Source organism: Pleurodeles waltl, chromosome 8 (assembly GCF_031143425.1).
Source record: "Pleurodeles waltl isolate 20211129_DDA chromosome 8, aPleWal1.hap1.20221129, whole genome shotgun sequence".
Taxonomy (NCBI): domain Eukaryota; kingdom Metazoa; phylum Chordata; class Amphibia; order Caudata; family Salamandridae; genus Pleurodeles; species Pleurodeles waltl.
The window spans coordinates 1,401,371,201-1,401,394,601 of NC_090447.1; the positions used below are offsets into that span (position 1 = coordinate 1,401,371,201).

The window sequence follows — 23,401 nt, forward strand, 5'->3', positions numbered from 1 at the left end:
TCCATGGATTCTGTCAGTGTTTTGATCTGTTCACCATCAACATTGCGTGCAGCAGCAACCACAGCCTCCCAGACACTGTTCAGAGAGGTGTACTGTTTTCCCTCCTTGTAAATCTCACATTTGATGATGGACCACAGGTTCTCAATGGGGTTCAGATCAGGTGAACAAGGAGGCCATGTCATTAGATTTCCTTCTTTTATACCCTTTCTTGCCAGCCACGCTGTGGAGTACTTGGACGCGTGTGATGGAGCATTGTCCTGCATGAAAATCATGTTTTTCTTGAAGGATGCAGACTTCTTCCTGTACCACTGCTTGAAGAAGGTGTCTTCCAGGAACTGGCAGTAGGACTGGGAGTTGAGCTTGACTCCATCCTCAACCCGAAAAGGCCCCACAAGGTCATCTTTGATGATACCAGCCCAAACCAGTACTCCACCTCCACCTTGCTGGCGTCTGAGTCGGACTGGAGCTCTCTGCCCTTTACCAATCCAGCCACGGGCCCATCCATCTGGCCCATCAAGACTCACTCTCATTTCATCAGTCCATAAAACCTTAGAAAAATCAGTCTTGAGATATTTCTTGGCCCAGTCTTGACGTTTCAGCTTGTGTGTCTTGTTCAGTGGTGGTCGTCTTTCAGCCTTTCTTACCTTGGCCATGTCTCTGAGTATTGCACACCTTGTGCTTTTGGGCACTCCAGTGATGTTGCAGCTCTGAAATATGGCCAAACTGGTGGCAAGTGACATCGTGGCAGCTGCACGCTTGACTTTTCTCAGTTCATGGGCAGTTAATTTGTGCCTTGGTTTTTCCACACGCTTCTTGCGACCCTGTTGACTATTTTGAATGAAACGCTTGATTGTTCGATGATCACGCTTCAGAAGCTTTGCAATTTTAAGAGTGCTGCATCCCTCTGCAAGATATCTCACTATTTTTGACTTTTCTGAGCCTGTCAAGTCCTTCTTTTGACCCATTTTGCCAAAGGAAAGGAAGTTGCCTAATAATTATGCACACCTGACATAGGGTGTTGATGTCATTAGACCACACCCCTTCTCATTACAGAGATGCACATCACCTAATATGCTTAATTGGTAGTAGGCTTTCGAGCCTATACAGCTTGGAGTAAGACAACATGCATAAAGAGGATGATGTGGTCAAAATACTCATTTGCCTAATAATTCTGCACTCCCTGTATGGCGGTAGCAGTGCCTTGTAATGGCTGGCAAAGACTGGGTGCAGGGGGCCCCCTGACCAGCACCTACTTTGCAGACAGTGAACATCGCGGCAGGTGCTGGTGCACCCTAGGCACTACAGCATTGCCGCTTGCTCGGTTATGAGGAAGAGACAATGCTGTAGGCCGTTTCCCGCTGGGCCAGCAGGAAACTCTTAATGGTGCCCGCTGGAAGGTGGCCGCACTGGCGGTAATCTGACTGTCGGGACTTCGGCAGGAGGGCTTTTCTGTCCGCTGAAGTCATAATGACACCCAAGTGTGATTTCTGCGCTTAGACGAGCAAGTTGAGAGGAAGCTTACAGAGTGCCATCTTTGCAACAGCCTTTCCCTGAAAGTGAGGCAACATTCATTAACAATGTCTGACCTTCCTACACAGGTTTGGTAAAGAGTTGCAGTTGATTTCTTTGGGCCATTAGGAAATTAACCTAATCTCCTGGTAGTCGCTGATGAGCATTCACGCTTTCCTTTAGAAAAGGAGCTATTATCAACAAACCATGAGCGGCTGGACAAGATCTTTGTAGCATGGGGTATCCCAGCCATTCTCAAATATGACGATGGCCTGCCATTCAGTAGCAAAGAATTCAAGGTATTTCTGGTCAGACTAAATGTCAAGCATCAAAACAGTATACCTCTGTGTCCCCAAGCCAATGGTGTTGCGGAACATCAAAAGGGTCATTCAGCGAGGATCAATGGAGCCAATTTAGCTAAGCCACACAGTGTATCAAGCCCTCTGTGCTTACCGTTCAACTCTTCACTCGACAACTGGTAAAAGTCCAGCTACCTTGATATTTGGGAAAGGCATCGGAACCAAACTGCCACAGTGTACAGTGGACCTTTGAATGTGGATAAGGTTTGTGCCACAGGCACTTCTTGAAAGTGCAAAATGAAAACATATGCTGGGCTGCACCAACGAGCTCAGGAAACAGTCTTTGATGAAGGTGACTGGGTCCTGGTCATACAGAAACGAAAGCAGAAAACAGACACTCAGTTTGCTGTCGATCCTCTGAGACTGGTTACGGTGCAAAGGACACATGGTGACGGCCTATCATCCCAGATAGTGCATCACACTGGGCTCCTCACATTTTAAGCACCTACCTCGACCTTTGTCAGCTTCTGCAATTATGAATGAGGCAAGCCTGCCTACCAATCCAGATCAAGCATCAGACCCAGTGCGCTCAGTGCACAACCAGAGTGCATATCAACTACCTCATACCACTCAATCTGGCTTATTAGTGTGAGGCCATTGACAAATTATGGAAGAAATATAATGTAACTGTTGTTTAGACTTTTTATTTAATAAGGAGGGAGGTGTATGGGGGGGTATGTGCACAAGGACCCTCACGGTTCTAGGCAGACTCGATAGAGGAATTACGTAACTTGCGGGGGTGTTAAGTTGTGGTTATTAACGGTTGTGACATGATCAAGGTGCACCGTGTGATTGTATGCTGAAGAATTGAGACATCTGCTACAGAGCTCTATGTGTAGCGTGGTTATTTGTATGCTCCAGTGCTGGGGAGGAGGATGCAAGAAATACCTATTGTAGTAATGATGAGTACAAAGGTAATGTAAAGAAAGTTAGCTTTGATTACATTTCGGTTTTGTGAGACGTTAAATAAGAATATGCTAAATAGCATAAAAAGTTTCCTTTTCAAGTTCAAAATGTTCCACCAGCACAGTCAAGCAGATCTTTTTAAGCTGAATCAGCCGCTTTAACTGATACATCATCTTTTAAAGATAAGATCCATAATGATGATTGTGAGTTTGCAGTGGGGCAAAGGAATTCATTCATGCGGTCTTCTAGTGAAATAGGATGACTGAGGACAATTTGGCCCATTACTGATTCAAAAATAGCAGGCAGTGGGTAAATTGGGAAAAAACAGGATTTTGGGTCTAATCCAGTTTATCAACATTTTAGTCAGACAGATGGGATGCACAAGTTAGATTTTTAAGATATACATTATCACAACTCTGCTTTTAGAGGGTAATTCAGAAATGTTTAAAGCTCACATGTATCTGTATGTTTCTTGGTGCAAGGACACATTTACAAAAAATGTGAACACCTACAGCTGAGGAATTGTCTGGCAAAAAGGTGAAGTTAATTGCCTCTCTGAAGTTCACATAGTTACAGATGAACTGAAGTTGAATCTGGATGCTGTTTGCAAGACAGCAGAGGAAGAAAATGTGCCCTCTTGGTCTCAGTATCCTAGAATTCGGAACAAAAACAAGGATACTGGATGCAGAGTCTAGTTGGTTATTTGGGTGACAATGCTTAAGACTGAAGCCTGACCTGCAGAAAAAATGGTCTAGATTTAATTAAAGAGCTTGTAGGCATTGAAGTCCCATACTCGTTCAACTTCTCAACGAAGCCGACTTACGAGGGCCTGCACTCTGCTGGATCCTCACCGTAAGGTCAGGCTCGCCCCCTACTCCTTGGCCACTGCCATCCTCTTGTGTGGAGTATCCCAAGCATCATCTCTCAGCCCCACACTGTCCAGCACCTAGATGGCATGGCTTGCCAACTTCATCCGATCCCATGTAATCAACATGATCTCCTATTCCCAAGATACCCAGCTCAATCTTTCTCTCTCCAACAAAATATCCAACACTTGGACCAGCTTCACCTCCTGCTTGTCCAAAGTTGCCAGCAGGATGAGGACCAGCTGTCTAATGATCCTCTAAATCTGAAAACTTTGAAGAAGTATTAATTTTTTAGGCGAGGGGAAAATATCCTTTGAGACAACTACTGTTTCAGCAAAAATGAAGGGTATGACTGTAGAATGGCTTGTGTAGCAGTGTTCTTGACTCACTACAGTTGTGACTTCTGTCTCTGCCTTTCACCAGTCTTTGAAAGGATTACTAATGGGGAGGCAAGGGGCCTCCAACGTGTAGCTCTCGAGCTACCCATAAGTAGCTCTCCTGTGTGTAGCCCAGCCTACAAAAACTGAAAAGTTTATATTTAAAACCAACATGTAAACTTGTCTGATGTGGTCATTATTAAAATTCTAATAATTTTCATAGCTCTGGATGGTTTTCAATAAAATAAGTGGCTTTTACTACAAAAAAGGTTGGAGACCCCTAGAATCTTACATGAAAAATCAACGATCAAGAGTTAGCTTTCAGTTATTTTATTCTGCTTCAAGATTTGTGATCTAGACATGTTTGCATTTGAAATGCACTCTGGTCTTAAGTGTGAGACTTATAGAGATTATTGGATTTCAAATGTCTGACCTTAAATGTCAGAATGGGTGATCCAAATATTAAAATACAGAGGTAGATCATTATCCTTTTTCTCAATTTGATTGGCATTTACTGAATGAGTTCAACTACACCCCTTTCCATGACCATCTAGCAAACTAGTGAAATTCAACACAGACAAAACAACAGTGGTACTCTTTATCAAGAACACTTCCTATGGATATCTAAATGGTGGTCTGCAGATCTCAGACTTACACCCTGCCCTGCCAATCAAGACACAAACCGTGGTATAACGAAGGTCAACAAACTCTCGATCATCCAAGACAGCACAGCCACCTCCTCCTGTTTCTACACCCTAAAGATCCTCAACAAAGTCTTCTAATGGCTCCCAGTCAGCACACACAGAGCCATCACCAAAGCCCTCATCACCAGCAACTTGGACTACGGCAACAGTCTATGTTGGCTTCACCACCTAACTGACCAGACCGATTTAGGTCATACAAAATACAGTGATCAGACTCACGTTTGCTCCAAACCCTGCACATTCATCACTTCACATCTCAAAAAGCTACACTGGCTCCCTGTCCACAAATGTACACTCTTGAAACCCCTCATTCACATGTACAGAGCCTTGTACAATCTACATTCCTCTTACCTCAACAGCTGCATCAATTTTCACACCCTGATGAGAAATCTTTCCTCAACCTGTAACTGCTTGCACTCATCACCCCGCATCTGCAGAGACGCCAGCTCTGCTTTCTCGTACCTCACACTCAATGTCTGGAAAGTTCTTCCCCCTATAAGTCTGTGTCCCCTTCTATCGCCTAGCATGCTGCACAAAACTGAAGACCTGGGGCCAGATGTATCAAACGTTTTTACCCATTGTATGTCTATGGGAAAACGTGTTCATACATATGGCCCCTGGTTCCTTACATACACGTCAGATTCGGCCAACACAGTTCCCTCTTAATTTAGTGCCATGATACCCTAGCAAGTGAGAGGTGAACACTACAAATAATCATATCATGACACAGTAGAACAAATAAGTACATTTTTGAATAGGGAGGCCTTTTAGAGGGTCTTTCAGAAATGGCCACATTTTCTTAAGTCAGGCAGACTTCTAAATTCACGACTTACCCATAGCCCAACCAGGCAGTTTCAGAAAAATTGACTGCAAGTATATTTTGAGCTGATGGAATGACTAGCAAGAACCTTTTTGACAGGTTTGTTAGAAGCAGGCGTACCTCACTAAATCCATCTGTTTTAAATACGACTCTCTTCTACTCCTGGATAGCCAGCAAGCACTCTTTAAACTGCACTGCACTGGAATGGTAGACAAAGCCAGGGGTGTGATAGCTACAGTTTATGTATTGTGGGTGCAGAGAGGGAAAAGATACAATAAGGAAGTTAGACGAAGCAGTCAGGGGTTCCTGGTTTTGATGTGTACGTGTGGCTAGGTTCAGTGTGTGGGATTTGTCATTATTAACAGTTTTACAACTAATTCTTATTTGCATTATCACATTATCTATCAACTTGGATGCTGATCCTTTTTTGGTGTCTGATTTGATGAAGAGTAGTGTAGTTTTTGTAGGTTTCAGTTTGAGCTTCTTCACCATCATCCAGTTCTGGATATGTCTAGCCTTCTTTGAGGTGGGCGACTCATTCATTAGAGGTGAGATAAATTTCTGTGTCTTGCACATATTTATCAAAAGTGATGTTTAGAGAGCTCATGATTAAACCTAGTGACTTGTTTTAATGATGCAATAGGATGGGCTTAGTATTGAGTTTTGAAGAACTTCAAATGATGTGGACAAAGAGGGCAAAAGGGTGATATTGATTTTGAATGTGAGCGATCATCACATGATAAGTACTTAGCTTAAATGAGCTACGTACTATTCCTCCAACACCAAGGCCCTCATTACAACCCTGGCGGTAAATCCCACTTACCGCCGCCAACATACAGTGGCGGAAATCCGCTACAGGTATTACGACCCAAATCTCGTAATACGCCACAATACAGACACCCACACAAGTCTGCCACACCAAAGGTCATAAACTGGCGATAGCAAAACCTACACTGTCACGCCCACAGTTTCACGACCCACGAATCAGCGTGGCAGTCATTCAACCGCGGTAAACCATTGGCGGTACACACCGCTGCGCTCAAAACACACACACATTTACAAAACACAACCACATTGGACAATTCAAAATACACACACCTGATACACATACACACACCACGCCCACACACTCACACCACTAGAAAACACACACCCACATTACCCACAACCCCTTACAATAACATTTTTGGAAGAAGCAGAGAGAGAGAGAATAGCAAACACAACACCAGCATCCACAGGCACACAACACCATCACTCATACAACATCCACGCACCTCAAAGAACACACCCCAACACAACACATCACACAGCACAACAAACATCACCTCACACATCACCCACACCACATTATGGCACCTCAAAGACACCCCAGGTTTTCTGAGGAGGAGCTCAGGGTCATGGTGGAGGAAATCATCCAGGTAGAGCCACAGCTATTCGGATCACAAGTGCAGCAGACATCCATTGCAAGGAAGATGGAGCTATGGCGGAGAATTGTCGACAGGGTCAACGCAGTGGGACAGCATCCAAGAACACGGGATGACATCAGGAAGAGGTAGAACGACCCATGGGGGAAGGTACGTTCCGAGGTATCCAGAAACCAGGTAGCCATACAGAGGACTGGCGGTGGACCCCCACCTCCTCCCCCACAACTAACAACATGGGAGGAGCAAGTCTTGGCGGTCATGCATCCTGAGGGCCTTGCAGGAGTAGCAGGAGGACTGGACTCTGGTAAGGGAAATCTTTACTACTATATCCCTCCCACCCTACCTGCATGCCATATCAAACTCCTACCCCTACCCTCACAGCATCACCCCAACACCTCACAAATACCCCACTAGCACAACCCACCCATCCCAATACCAAGCCCTGCATGTAACACCAATGCATGGACACCCATTACAGACCTGCATGGACACCCATCACCTAAGCATGTCCAGTAGAGAGGCTCACCCAGGCCACAAAATCACCACTCACACAAGGGCCAAGGCAATAATGCAAGCACAGGAGTAGAGGGAAACTCACGCATTTCACAGGATGGCACACACAGATACAATAACTGCATTTACACCCCAACAGGACCCCCTACCCAACGTCACCGGACAGGAGGTGCCAGCCATTCCAGTCCCCCCACAGAGGAGGCCCACAGTGACGACAGCAGCTCTGCACGCCTGGATCAAGATGACCAGCCCGGCCCATCAGGGACCTCTGGACAGTCGTTTCCACTTCCACAGTCCCAAACCACCTCTGAACCTCCCGCCTCAGGAAACACCACCACAGCACCCACCCAGCGGGCCCATGCCACTGTCCCCAGGACACGTCAATCAGCAGTGTGTCCACCACTACAGGCACCCTAGGCAAACCCACTAACCCAAGACAATCAGGGACCTGGGGTCAGTGGCAGTGGGCACATGGTTCAGGGGACAGAGGCACAGGACAACAGGGAAACTGGGAGGACTGCTGTGCGACAGGGTGAGGAGAGGCCCATGGAACCCACTCTCCACGAGGCACTCTCCAACATCATGGAAGCATATCACCATTCCCAGGAGACCATGGGCACGGTACTGGCCAAGTTTCAGGAGACCCAGCGGCTGCAGGAGGATCAGGGAGGACTTGAAGTCCATTAACACCACCCTGGTCACCATTGCAGGGGTGCTGGCAGACATGGCCAACACCATGAGGGAGACGTTGGCACACCAATGGGCCCCTGACACTAGCCCGAACGATGAACAGCCCTCCACGTCTGCCGGAGCTAGTGGACAGGAGGTCCCGCCACAGGACCAACAGGCCACCAGCACCCCACCCCTGCAGAAGGAGAACCACCCGCATATGGTCCCTGCGATCCAGGAACAAGACAGAGAACATTGCCTGGACCCCCGCCAGGAAATAAGACTCTCCTGATTGTCACCCAGACCACCTTGAACTGCCATTGCTCCACTTCCTATGCCCCCTTGGACAATGCACCTGTGATACCAAGAGACTGGACTCTACAATGGACATTCCTCCACCATCACCCCAGCCCATTGCACATCCCCCTCCACTGATTAGCACTTAAATAAACACCCTTGAATCACACAACAATCTGGAGTCAGTCTGTACTTTCACAAATGTGTTATTACAACCTCTCTGACAAATATCAATGTTCATTTGCACATACCAAAGTATGACAGTTGTTGGGCAGCAGTAAACATAACAGAAGGCAGCATGTGGTACCCAGATCTGTGAAAAGGAAAGGCAAAGTAAACTGTCAGGGTCCATACACAGAGGTAAAAAGGCAGAATAATGCATTGTCCTACAGTAGTCTGATATGAGAGGAGCAGTGACAGTCTCTTACCTGTGTCTCACTGGAAGTATTGCATGATGATGTTGTTTCGGTTGTCAATATCTTCTTCTTCTGCCTCCTCTTTTTCACTGTCCACAGGCTCCACAGCTGCCACAAGACCAACATCAGGCCCATTCTCCTGCAGTAAAGGTACCTGGAGTCGCAAAGCCAGGTTGTGCAACATACAGCATGCCACGATGATATGGCACACCTTCTTCGGTGAGTAGTATAGGGAGCCACCTGTCAGATGGAGACACCGGAAACTGGCCTTCAGGAGGCCAAAAGTCCGCTCTATAATCCTCCTTGTACGCCAATGTGCCTCATTGTAGCGTTCCTCTGCCCTTGTCCTGGGATTCCTCAATGGTGTCAGTAGCCATGACAGGTTGGGGTAACCAGAGTCACCTGCAAATATCGAGGGGTATCTGTTAGACATACACAAACCCTTAGGGACTCTTTCATACCCAGACACCTATTCAAACTGTGTGGGGACATTGGGCTCACCTATTAGCCACACACAGTGCCTCTGGAGTTGGCCCATCACATAAGGGATGCTGCTATTCCTCAAGATGTAAGAGTCATGCACTGAGCCAGGATACTTGGCATTCACATGGGAGATGTACTGGTCTGCCAAACACAGCATCTGCACATTCATGGAATGGTAGCTTTTGCAGTTTCTGTACACCTGTTCATCCCTGCAGGGTGGGACAAATCCCACATGTATACCATCAATGGTACCAATGATGTTGGGGATATGTCCCAGGGCATAGAGGTCACCTTTCACTGTGGAAAAATCCTCCACCTGGGGGAAAATGATGTAGCTGCGAATGTGTTTCAGCAGGGCAGACAACACTCTGGACAACACGTTAGAGAACATTGGCTGAGACATCCCTGATGCCATGGGCACTGTTGTTTGAAAGGAACCACTGGCCCGGAAATGGAGCACTGACAGGCCCTGCACTAGAGGGGGGATTCCTGTGGGATTGCGGATAGCTGACATCAGGTCTGGTTCCAACTGGGCACACAGTTCCTGGATTGTGGCTCAATCAAGTCTGTAGGTGATAATGATGGGTCTGTCTTCCATTGTCGACAGGTCCACCAGGGGTCTGTACTCCAGAGGATGACGCCATCTCATCATCTGCCCCAGCGGATGTGCCCTATGGAGGAGAAAGGTGAGCAGAGGGTCATATACCACATAGGTTGCACAAGAGTGTTTTGCACTATTGTGATTTAATCGAAGTGTGGCACGGTCTGTCCGTATTCCTGCCCAAAAGTGCTGTGACGCAGTTAGGTGACCTGCCATGTGCCCCCCTGAAATGGCGGCTGCCTGACCTGTAAGGAGGGACAAGGGGAAATGAGGTAACTGCACTGGCGTTGTGCAGCGTCGCGGTAGGCAGACGAAGACTGCTGCGCAATTCAGCATTGGTTATCATTGGGCCCTATGGGTTCCGGGAGCCAATGACGATGTACGCCGGCGGTGACGGTACGCACCGCCGTGGATGTGAGTGCCATTTTCTATCTCTTCACTCACTTGATACCTGACCTCCAACAGGAGAGGACGTAAACTGCAAGTGCTCCTGTGACCTGAGTCTGGAAGCGACAATGTCTACAGAGTCTGGAGAAAGGGCCCCTGCCTTCACCGCAGAGGAGTTGGACCTGGTGGATGGGGTCCTCCCCCAGTACACGCTACTCTACGGTCCTCCAGACAAACAGGTGAGTACACTGTGTGTATGGTGGATGGGACATTAATGTATGGAGTGGTGTGGATGGAGGATACATGGGGGGGCTGTGGCCTGCATGTGAGGATGGTCATTGTATGTGTTTCAGGGCAAGGGTGGGAAGTTGGGGCCAATGAGTAAGTATAACCGGACGGGGGAGTAAAATCCATTCTTACTTTACCTTTACTGTAGGTCAGCGCCCATCAGAAGAAGGGTATTTGGCGTGCCATCGCCAAGGAAGTGTAGACCCTGGGGGTCTATCATAGACTGAGCACCCACTGCCGCAAGAGATGGGAGGACCTACGCCGCTGGAGCAAGAAGATGGCGGAGGCCCAGCTGGGGATGGCCTCCCAACGTGGAAGAGGTGCCCATCGCACCATGACCCCCCTGATGTTCCGGATCCTGGCGGTGGCATATCTGGAGTTGGATGGGCGCTTGAGGGCATCACAGCAGCCACAAGGGGGTGAGTACAGTCTCGTTCAGCTGACTCTGCGCGCTTTACGAGGTGTCTGGGTGGGGGAAGTGGGCTGTGGGTTCCCCTAGGGCAAGGCGAACTTGGTAGGGTAGGTCCCTTGTTAGGCAGGCTCTGTGGCACTCCAACCCCAATAGTGGTAGTGGCCATCTACACCTAGTCAGGCTCCTGTGGGTTCCAGGTGTGCAGCAAATGGGCTTAGGCATTGTCCCCCATGGGCAGGTGATTTTCCTAAGAACTGTTCATGCATGGCCTAGTGCATAGGGCTGCTCCCTGTGTGTTGAGTCCGCCAACTGTGGTGTTGTTGCTGGCATTGACCATGTGTCTCCTCTGTCTTTCCCCCACTTTTTGTTTTGTCACCCTGTCCTTGTGTGCATTAGCATCATCTGGCGGAGGAGCAGTGGCACCGGAGCAGGAGGGAGCTGCAACCCACTTGGCCCAGGAGGGTGAATGTATGGAGTCTGAAGGCACCAGTGTGACGGAGGGTGAGGGGAGCTCCATGACGGGGACAGGAGGGGACACCAGCGACAGCGACTTCTCCTCTGATGGGAGCTCCCTTGTGGTGGCGGGCCCCTCTGTGCCCACTGCAACAACAGGTACAGCCTGCCACCCCCCCACCAGCACCGCCCTCCCAGCAGCCCCTCAGCGTGTTTCCCGTGCCCGCTCACCCATGAGGGTGGGCATCTCCTTCGCCCCAGGCACCTCAGGCCCTGCCCCAGTCAGCCCTGCTGCCCTCAGTGAGGAGGCTATTGACCTGAGATCCCTAACTGTTGGGCAGTCAACCATTCTGAATGCCATCCAGGGTGTCGAGGGGCATTTGCAGCAAACAAATGCATACCTGGAGGGCATTCATTCTGGCGTGGCAGCCCAACAGCGATCATTTCAGGCTCTGGCCTCAGCACTGATGGCAGCCATTGTCCCTGTGTCCAGCCTCCCCCCTCCAACCTCCACTACTCCAACACAATCCCCTCTACCTCAGCCTATCCCAAGCACACCATCAGACCAGCATGCACACTCATCAACACAGAAAAGTGGCTCAGGCAAACATAAGCACCACACATCACACAAGCACCATACCCATGCAGACATACCAACATCCACTGCCTCCACTGTGTCCCCCTCCTCCACCACCTCCCTCCCTGTCTCGTCTCCACTCACACCTGCATGCACCACATCCTCATCCACTCCCTCAGTCACTAGCACACCCATCACCAGACACTGCTCACGTGCAATCACCATCCCCACTACCATGCACATGTCACCTGTATCCTCTCCCAGTGTGTCTGTGAGCCCTCCTCCCAAAGTACACAAACGCAGGCACCCACCCACTCAACAGCCATCCACCTCACAAGAGCCTCCAGCCCATGCACCTTCACCCAAACTCCGCAGATGTACACCTCCTACTACCACTACCTCTTCCTCCACTCCCAAACCCCCTCCATCCTCCCGTCCCAATTTGTCTATAAAACTTTTCCTAGCTTCCATTGACCTCATCCCTACATCTCCCCCCCCGTCCTTCCCCCAGGGCCAGGATGTTCAGATCCCAGCCCAGCACCTCAGCCACAAAATCCTCATCCAGTGTGGTCCCTGCAAGTCCGGGAACATCGAAGGCTGCACCCATCAGGGCTGCTAGTGTACCACTTAGTGAGGCCAAGGACCACCCTATTCCGCCACCTGCCAAGGTAAAGAAGGGGCCCGCATGCCGAAGAGAAAAGCCGCACCAACCACCCAGCAAAGCCTCTTCCAGAACCAAAGAGGACAGTGCCAAAGTCCCAGCAGCGACTTCCAAGATGGGGAAGGGACACAAGGGCAAAGGGCAGTCCGCTCAGGGCACGGAGCCTCCGGGTGAGGGACAGGTGTCACCCCTTCTGCAAGACAGACCAGCAACCTGTACGGCGGTGGCCACCGCCGCAACGACCGCCACCTGCACGTCTGCTGCCTCTACTACAGTCACCAGCATCATCCCCAGTGGGCACCCTTCCGAGACTGCAGGAGATGGCCTGGTGTCTCCTTCCACAAGTGCAGACACCTGCACCACCAGCAGCATCTCCGCCGCAGCCACCGCCACCTGCCCCGTGACGTGCCCAGCCAGTGCCACCACAGCTGACATCAGCAACATCCCCAGTGGGCAGCCGTCCAAGGCTGCAGGAGATGTCTTGGACCCTGCACACTCTACATGAGGCACCAGAACCAGCACTGGCACTACCAGCAGTTGGCAGGCTGAGTCGCCGCAGGGTGGAGTGTGGCTCTGCCTCCATGGAGTATCATGCTACCTGTTCCCTGAAAATCTTGTGGCTCAGACACCCAGGTGAGGGAATGGGAACTGCCACACCCCAGGTGCAGCATCACTGGGCACAAAGCCCCCTCCAAAACCAGTGGAGAACAGCATCCACTCACCCAGTCCTTGGCAGGATGAAGCACTCTGGGCACAAAGCCCCCTCCAGAAACAGTGGAAGAAGCCATCCACATAAGAGACTGTGGCTTTGTACTCCCCAGGACCAAGCAGTGGGAGAGACTTGAGAGACTGTGGTTTTGCACTTTCCAGGGCCAAGCAGTGGGAATGGAGCCCCTTCGAGGAGCAGTGGCGTTGTCCCATCATCCGGCTGATGTGCCCCCCTCCCCTTCCCCCTGAGGTGCCTGTGTTTTTTTTCGACCTGATTCCCCTGCAGTGTTCTCTCTGTTTTGAGGCCGGTGTCATGTGTGGGCCTCGCCCATGCTTTTTGGGGCCACGGACATTTAATGGAACAGTATACGGACTTGTGTACTTGCTGTAAATATTTGTATATACTGATGATTTAAAGTTATCTTGGCCTATCTGAATTTTCGATTATTACCCTTGTTTAAATCATTTCATTTGGTCCTTGCGTTCTTCCAGGGGGTGACGGGGTGTATCTGTGATGTAATTGGATGTGTTTGTGTTTATGGTGTTGTGGGTGAGTGTGGGGGTGGGGGTGTTGCGTATTGCATGTGTGTGTCACTCTCTTTTTCCTCCCCCCTCCCCTGTGTGCTAGGTGCAGTACTCACTGTGGTCGTCAACGGCGTCATTGATGTTCCTGGTAGATGAGGAGGTAAACCAACATGGGCAGGACCTGTAACCCGGGGTCCATGGCATCCTGGTTCCTCGTTGAATGTCGTGAGGTGAGTGGTTTCCGTTCCAAAGACTATTTCCACCGTGCTTTTGATGGCGTTGGTACTGCCCCGGAAAAGCTGGTGGATTGGTGCCTTGTAATAGTGTGGGTGGTACATTGTCTTCCGCCTGTCTGTTGGCAGTTACCGCCGCGGTGTTTGTTGCTACCGCTGTGGTGGTCGGAAAGTTAAAGTGGCTGTCTGTGTTGGCGGTTTCCGCCATGGTCATGATTCCATTTTTTTTTACTGCTGGCCTGTTGGTGGTATTACTGCTGCTTTATCACCGACCGCCAGGGTTGTAATGAGGGCCCAAGTGATTGGATAGGATAACATGGTCCACAGTGTCAAATGCTGTGAAAAGTCTAATAATACAAGGAGGTGGGTATCACTCTCATCAATTGTTCATAAAGCATCACCCATCACTTTTAGCATAGTAGTTTTTGTGCTGTGTTCATTTCTGAAGCCAAATTTTATTTTATTTAGAACTGAGTTGTGTATGTGCTGGTTGGGTTACTCTGCAGTGCAACTATAAAGAGCTTGGTGGGAAAAGGGATGTAAGAAATGAAGTGGTAGTCATCAACTTGTTTGTAGCCAGCTTAAGGGTTTTTTGCTTTCTGTACCTTTTTAGATTTGCTGTTAGAAAAGGCAGTTTTATTATACTGACATTATGTGTATAACATACTTAAATCCAGGTGCCTTCAGTCAGCTATCTTGTTTGGTCTTTATTGTGACATTGACATTTTTCTACCACCTATTACAGCATTGCACAACAGCTCAACCCATTTCAGCCATTAGCCAACAGACAACAGTGACAGATTCTGTTCTTTCACAAGGAGCACGTCCCACAAAATTGTGTTCCCTTAAGTGCCAGGGATTGCTGGGGTATGTGTATATCACTCCACCACGAACTTCATGGATAGCAACATAGGCAAAGCAATCAGAAGTGCGAGGGCATCCCTTCCATTCTGGATATCCCGCCCGCTCTCACCGATGGGTAGAATTGCCATATCCAAGATGCTTATCATCTCCAAGGTATTACACTTTTCCTTCGCCCTACCAGTGTCATTAGCGGCAAAAATTCTTGCAGACCTCCGCACCTACTTATCACGCTGATATGGGACACAGGCAGATGCAGAGTAACCCTAGCCAAACTATACTCACCTATCGACAGGGGTGGACTGGATGCTCCAAACTATGAATACTACTATGCAGCTGCCAAACTCCAATGGCCCATAAAGTGTCTAGCAGGCCACAACAGGTCGTATATGGGGATCGGAGGGAATGGACTGTCACTGGGCCAAACACTACAATGGCTTATGGGGCCCAGAGTGGAGTTACTGGGAAATGGGGGAAACGCTTTGACAAGGGTAGCCAAGTCCTGCTTACGTAATGGGAAAAAGTAACTAACCCCCCGGTATTCACCAACACTTCCACTATGGGCACTGCCAGAGCGCAAAGAACCTGCAGACGCTAGCTGACACAAATGCATGGTCTAACGCGGGACTGATGACCTGGGGAGAACTCTTACTGATAAGAGTGTCAGCACCTCTGAATACCTGGTAGACGAATATGGGATACCACAAGGCTCTTTCCTACTATATGCTACATTTACGAGAATACTATGAACAGTATGGAGAAAAACACACACTTCAGGTACTGCTGACACACGGGACCACCTGTAGGGCCATAACACAAACTTAGAATTTATTGGGAAACGACCCTAGAGACACAACTGACGGACAATCCATGGTCACAGTGTCTAAGCGTTCCAAATCTTGTCACTCAAGTACACGCAGTTCAATTACCTGCACCACACGAACCTGAAAGGGTGGCCTCATATACCCTGGAGCAGTGGACATCTGCCCCTGCTGCCACACTACTGCGGCTGACTTTATAAATATGATGTGGGATTGTCCAGGACTCACCCCCTATTGGGATGAGATCTCAGGCTTTCTCACAGACATTCTGGGTGCCCCATTCCGTAAGGACAGTGCACAGTATTTACTAGGCATCACTACCCGAACAGCAGCACGCAAACCTGTCAATAAATTTGTGGACCTCGCACTGGTGCTAGGGAAGCAAAGGAAAACCATGTCCTGGAAATCGACTACGCAATAGAGGTTTGGCTTACTGTCCTGTGAACTGCTGTAATAGCTAAACAGCGGGCGCTAGGGGACCCAGGGTCCCGACGAGCTTCCTTACCGATAAGGACAGACGGGCAGACATACCTTGAGAAGATAGAAGTCAAGTCTGATGAACGGCTGCGCTAGACACCCCCATACTGCCTCATTGGAGTGGCTGTGTGGCACTCTCCCCCCCATGCCTTCCCTGCACACACAATATTCCCCATTGGGACAGTCCCCAGGGGTGTAGGACCCAATCAGGTAACGGCCAGTACCCCATCCACCCGAATGATGGGCTCCGTCCACGCTGAATTGTGACACACCTCAACCCCCCTACACACACACGCATCCCCCACACCACCCCCACCGGCAACCAGTTCCACACATGCAACATTTAATGTTCTCAGGTTATTTTAAAAGGTTACAGCAACCGTGAGGTGTATTACAGCAAATATTGAGGACTCAGACTTACTGTGCTGTCTGTTTTACACCATTGTATTAATTACCGAACACAGGATGTTTATATCGTATGTTTAATGAGAACACAAGTCCATGTTGCATAATGTATACTGTATAAGTGACAGGGACTGCTATGGTAGTGTGTGCTTTACTAGACAATAAATATTTTTGCTTTTACATAATTGTTTTTCATTGAGGGCTTGCAGCCTTCTTTAACAATAAAGTTTTCCAAAAATCACAACAAAAGAAAACAAACATTGGCTAAGCCAAAAGACTGATGGTCAGCGCAGACCTGTTGACTTTGTCAAAAATTCTTTATTATTCTGAAGATGATGTCATGAGAGAGGTAGGAGTGTATGAAATTTTCCGGTGTGTGATTAGAAGCCGGTACTGTAGCTAGAGGCCAAAGTCTGAGGATGACTCACTCAAGCATAGAGTTGACAATGAGGTACAAGGGCTAGCTGTTTTTAGAAGATTCTATGTACCATCTATTGAGAACAAAGTAGTTGGAACTGTTTTAGACTCAATTTCTTCCATAATCTTCAAAATGTTTTGGTGAATGAAGCTGGCATGGTCAAAGTAGCAGTCACTGGTGAGGGAAGTATTATTTAATTTTGGAGTTAGTTGGAGCTTAAGAATGACAGATAGTTTCTTTGTCAGATTTGTGTCTTCTTTGAGTTGTGTTTTTGAAGAGTGTGCCTGTGTCATTAACAGCCTTTTCTTGTTTATGGAGAAACTGGTGTGCAAGCTGCCTTTATACTCTAGCCTGGAAGCACATAATGGGTTCACCTCTGTAGATTATGGTCGAAGTGTGGAACAGTTCATGCCAAGAGAGCACCCTGGGTTTCCGTGCTTTACTTAGAGGTCATCCTCTGGGCATACCTCACTCTTAGGTGATTTCATTTTGTTTAATATTTCCAAAGCTTAGCAACACCCGAATGGGTATCCCGGCGCTAGAGGAAAGCCTAAAGGGTATACAAATGGATAAAAGTAAAACAAAAAACAGTAGTAGTCATTAAGCAGATAGAAAGATCCAGGTTTTCACAGCTTTCCTAAAATACAGAAGGAAAGACAGATCTAATCTGTAAATGCAGCTCAATCAAGTGCCTTGCTGTTCCAACTGTAAAGGCTAGCCCTCCTGGGGTACAGAGACTAAATGTAGGCATAGTTAAAAAAGAGAGGCAGACCTAAGTGAGCTCCTGGACTTGCAGTGGATAAACCTGCCAGAAAGAAGGCCGCTGAAATTGGATTACACAAAGATTTATGGACCAAACATAACAATTTAAACATGAACCTTTGTGGAACAGGAAGCCAGAGCAGCTTCCTTGATGATGCAGAGTCAAATTTTAATAAATTTAAGGTAATTTTAGCTACGACGTTTTGGATCACCTGCAGTTTATTAAAGGTTCTGGCAGGAAGAACAAGCTATATGTCATTGCGAAGAGAGAAAGAATGTATTTTAACCTGTAGTAACCAGAGCATCCAGATTCATATTTCACTCTGGGGAAAGGAGTAAACTTCTACCCTGAAATGTCAGGCTAAATGACTGATCCCAAATCAAAAATTGGCAGAACGGGGCAAGAATCGCAGTCTTTACCATCTTTTATTTTAGGCTGGTTTGCTGACATCCAAGTGTAAATTTCCTTAATAGAGTTGCAGAAGCAGTAATGTTAGGTTCCCCTTTAAGAAGGATTTGCGTATTATCAGCATTAAAGTACACCGAGAAACCAAATGCCTGAACCATGTGGGTCAGAGTGATCATATACAAATTAAAAAGAAGAGAGGATAATACAGTGCTCTGGTGTATGCCCCATGTAACCATTTTAGGGGCAGAAAAAAGAAGGTCTAACTTGACCAGAAACCAGCCAAATGTAATATGTTTCCCACAATACCAACAAGGACTAATCAGGCGAGTAAAATCTGATGGTCACCAGTGTCAAATGCGAAATGCAGAAGGACCATGTCTGCATGGGTATTTTTATCTGCACAGAGCTGTAGGTCATCCAAGACAGCAGTACCTAATCCTTCTGTACTGCAGTCCACATGAAAGCCTGTTTGCACAGAGTGAAGTATGTTGTGGAAATATACATTGTTTAGCTGTTTAAACAAGGTTTGTTCCATTAGTTTAGCAGTTAATTGAAGTTGGTCAAATAGACTGGTAGTTCTCTTTAAGCTCCAGATTGAGAGTCCACTTTTTAAGCGAAGGTAGTACATGACCTTCTTTCAGACCATCAGGAACAATGCCAGAGGATAGATGAACATTAATAACAGAATAAAGATACATGGGATCAGAAAATTCTTTGTGAGTATGGCTAAGCAGCTTTCAGAGCTGATGGTAGTAAAATCCTTCCAGTAGGCATGAGAGAGAGGGTTATTCAAAGGTGTTAGTGAATGATGAAATATCATGCTTTTGCAAAGGACATTTAGGATGGCAATAATTATATTAATTAATGAAGTAATTACAAAGATATTGCGTTTAGCTATCAAAGTTGATTCTGGAAGTGGGTCAGGAGAGGTTTTAAGTTAATCTACCACAGAAAAAACTTATGATACATTTTGAGCTTGAAGTATGTCCCCAGCACAGTACTTGCATTTGGACCGAGGAATTACATTCTTGTATTGCTTATTAAAAACAGTTCAAATACTTTGGCAGAGGAGTCCATGCACCACATACGCTCAAGATTCCCAAGCTTGCATCTCATTTGCTCCGATTCATCTGTAAACCAGGTATTTAGCTTTTTTCCCAACTTTAGTCATTTTGCCTGCAGAGAAATCAGTTGTCAATAGTTGAGGTAAAAGGTTATTATAGTTGTTTAAATCTTCATTTGGGTCAGCAACTGACTCCATTAGTAGGGGAGGGGGCTCAAGTTTTAAGCCAGGCGTTCAAGATTAAGATACTTAAAAGGATCTAACAAAGATAACTTTACTGTTACAAGTAGAAGGAGCAGTGGGCCCCGTAGGGGGTCAAACAACAGAAAGACATTTATGGTCCAGCCAATATGGACAGCAGGCCGCAGCGATCAAAACTGGCTATCAACAAAAAAAATCATGCCAAGGTCCGACTGGGTGGAATCAAGATCTGGCACGATAAAAATAAATAGCATTATTAGTTCTACAAATGTCTGTGGTGTTGGGTCAAGTGCAACATCAAAATGAACCTTAAAGTTGCCTAGAAGAACACATTTGGTTTTGTCTGTTGGCAGATGTGTAAGCAGAAAAGGTAAGATACAGATCCATTCTGATTTGCGGGGGCTTTGTCACAGAGTAGAGCTTGCCAACAACAGTTAGTAGTGCCCATAATTTTAATTGTTAGAACTTATTTCAAAGAACTTCAGATGATGCATACCATTAATCTTACTCTCCTAAACGTTGGACTGAGTTGAGGTGTGTTTGTTTATTTACCTGTGGCAGTCTTCAGCAGTTGTTCTGACTTTTGTAGTGACCTTTTCATTGGAAGTAGCTGGTTGGCTGCTATTGCTGAATCTTTGTCTCATTGGACTAGTGCAGGTTAAAAAAATAAAGTGAATTAATTACTATGGCCCTCATTACAGCCCTGGCGGTCGGTGTTAAAGCGACGTTAATACCGCCAACAGGCCAGCGGTAAAAATAAATGGGATTTTGACCCTGGCGGTAACCGCCATCAAAGACCGCCACTTTAACACACTGACCGCCAGTGTGGTAACGGCCGCTGGGCTGGATAATTCAGTCTCCAACCCGGCAGCCGTCACAATACCATCCTCAGGATTACGACCTGGCCTACCGCTATGGTTTTCGTGCCAAACTTACCACCACGAAAACCATGGCGGTAGGCACTATCAGTGCCAGGAAATCCCTTACCTGGCACTGATAGGGGTCTCCCCCGCCACCCTCCCCCTCCCCAGAGTTCTCCCCCACCACCCCCCTCCTTCTCCTGCTCCCCACACGCGCACCCATATACACACATGCAAATACGCATACCCACCACCACTGACACATGCACACATACATACCCACACACCGCAACACACACTAATATACCTTGTCGCACATATGCATTCACAACACACAACATACACTCACGATCAGTCATTCACGCACGCATTCAACGCGACTCACACCCGCATGCACGCATTCCAAAACATACACCTGCCCCCACATACACACAACACCACCTACCCCCCTCTCCTGTTGGAGAGTCCAACTTACCTGCTTGAAGGGGGTCCTCTGGCTGGAGACGGTCCGCGGCGCTGCTGTCAGCAGCAGTGTCCTCCAGCAAAACACCACCAGGCCTTATTATTGCTCATGATACAGTCAGCGGTGTTTTGCTAACGTGGTGGTGCTGCTGTCAGCAGCGCCACCTTACTGCCGTCTGCCGCCATGACTATCAGCGGTGTTCTGCCATCATTCTGGCGTGATACCGTCGGCGGTCATAATACGTGTAAACGACTGGTAGCCACGACGGCGGTATGTTGCCGCCCGTCGCTGTGGCGGTAGTTATCGCCAATGTTATAATGAGTGCCTATGTTTTTTGCAAAGCATATATTTGACTGCAGCGAGGAGCAGCTGAATTGTTGTTGCAGCTTCTTAATTTACAGAGGTGGGCTGTGGCAGAGAGCATCTTCAGTCTGTCTGACATGAATCAAAGGGGGGGTAACCGAGTATATTGTGCTCAGTATATGGGATATTGTGCTAAATATGCATGATGTGCCATCTTATTTCTTGCTCTCCTCAAATGTCTGATTATTGATCAGAGATGTGTGCTTCATTCTACTTTTTGCTTTTTTGAGGCACCTGATTTAAGTACCAATGTTCCCATTTTCCAATTTTATCAGATTATAATGTGTTATTTCAGTGTGCTGTATCCAACAGTGTATGGAATTTATGCCACCAGTCTGTGATTCATCCTCATTGTATCATCTAAAGAACATTACTTGCAACACCTGTATGGTATATTTTGGGGTCTGTGCATAATTGGCTATATTTATGAACCCAGTATATATATTTTTAAATAATAATGGACCAACAATACTGCCCATCTGTGTTTAGCTGAAGTGTGTATATGAATTTAACTTGGAGTTCTGTTTCATAGATATGTGTAACCAAGTAAGTGCAATTTCTAATATGATTGTATATATTTATTTAGTGTTGAAAATGGTGAATAGTCTTTCATTTCAGTATTCTTCTGTTTCAGTGTGCATTTGCTGTTTCTTTTTATTGCGCACGTCTTCACTAAACATTTTGTTCTTTCCTGTTTTCTGGTTTTAGAGCCTCAACCAAAAAATGTTCGGGTCAATGCTTTAAATACAGATTTTGTTGTTCAGTGGGACTGGGAATACTCAAATGATAACAATGTGAGCTTTACAGTAGAGTACACTGAGTAAGTATTACAGCTGTTACCTTATTTAAATTTCAATCTAACCATGTGTTTTCAATGTCAATATTTGAAATACAACCCCCTTATTAGAATCATCTATAGATGAAGCCGTGCATGTCATCATCATGTTTCCTGGTGGGAGTGACAGCCATAAGAGGTTTAGAAAGCTTTGGCAGTATTGTGTTTATTCAAATGCCAATTTGGTACATGCATTGACCTTGATACTGTAGTTCATAGAGACAGTTGCAGAGTGGGAGAATTATAGTATTGAGTACTTACTTTAACCTTAACCAGCGATATTCCAGTCATTAGCCCTCGTTTCAGCATCTCCATTGGAGTGCACACTAGATTTCACCATTACCTCATTAGGCAGCAACAAAATTGATTTTGCTGCTTCCTACTGGGAGAATAATTCTCCTTTTCCCCCACTTATTCTAATTCATGACATCACAATACAGAAGGCATGCTTATGTCATTAGTGGAAGACCCTTAACACAGCTGGTGCCCTTGGCCTTCGTCAGGAGGATGAACATGCACTTTTGTACACAAGTCTAGTTTATCTGCGGCCCCAATCAAAGGCTATATGACCCATAAGGATTTTTATTTAGTGGTCACATAAAACTTTGTGCTCATTCTGGTATTCCCATGTTACACAAGGGATACTCTTACCCCATGGGGCTCTGGGCCTTCCACCGCCAGCCTCTCTCCTATATAGTCCTTCACAAGACTTTCTATATTTCTGTGTAGTTGAGAAGGATTGGCAGTTGGCATCCTTTCAATCCCACTCTGCTCCATGCTTTGTAGTCCCAAATGCAGGTCCCAAAATGGGTTAGTCTGCTAATTGCAAATGTTGACCAATGTACATTTTCATGTAAAATGGTATCTTGCATGTGGGAGGTCACAGCCCACATAATGTCAGAACTGTAGCTATGTCCTGTACGTTTTAAGTGAAAAACGCATTTCACATCCTGAAAAGGACTTGCTTCCAGTTTTAAAATGAGGACTTCTGGCCACTGTGTAGAGGTTTCCAAAATATACAAAAGTTAAAGGGTCTTTATAGTTCAGTCTTGTAATAATATAAAAAAAACTATTGTTTTAGAACCACAGAAATCCACCAGGTTATTGTAGACAGAGCTAGTTATGACTTGTGCCCGGCCATCGCTGCTTATGTCCTAACATATTACATCACCCTTAAACATATTATGGCCCTCATTCTGACCCTGGCGGTCGGCGGAGAGACGGCGGTCGGACCGCGAACAGACCGGCGGTATTAAAAATGGCATTCTGACCGCG

General features: G+C 47.0%; 1 protein-coding gene across 1 annotated transcript in view; it reads left to right on the forward strand.

Moving 5' to 3' along the window:
- The window catches only part of IFNAR1 (interferon alpha and beta receptor subunit 1), a 241,130-nt gene that overhangs the window by 121,302 nt on the left and 96,427 nt on the right, over nucleotides 1–23,401 (forward strand). Inside the window, exon 6 of the mRNA XM_069202457.1 lies at nucleotides 22,000–22,111. Coding sequence (XP_069058558.1) covers nucleotides 22,000–22,111 — 112 coding nt within the window. The remainder of the gene's footprint in view (nucleotides 1–21,999; nucleotides 22,112–23,401) is intronic.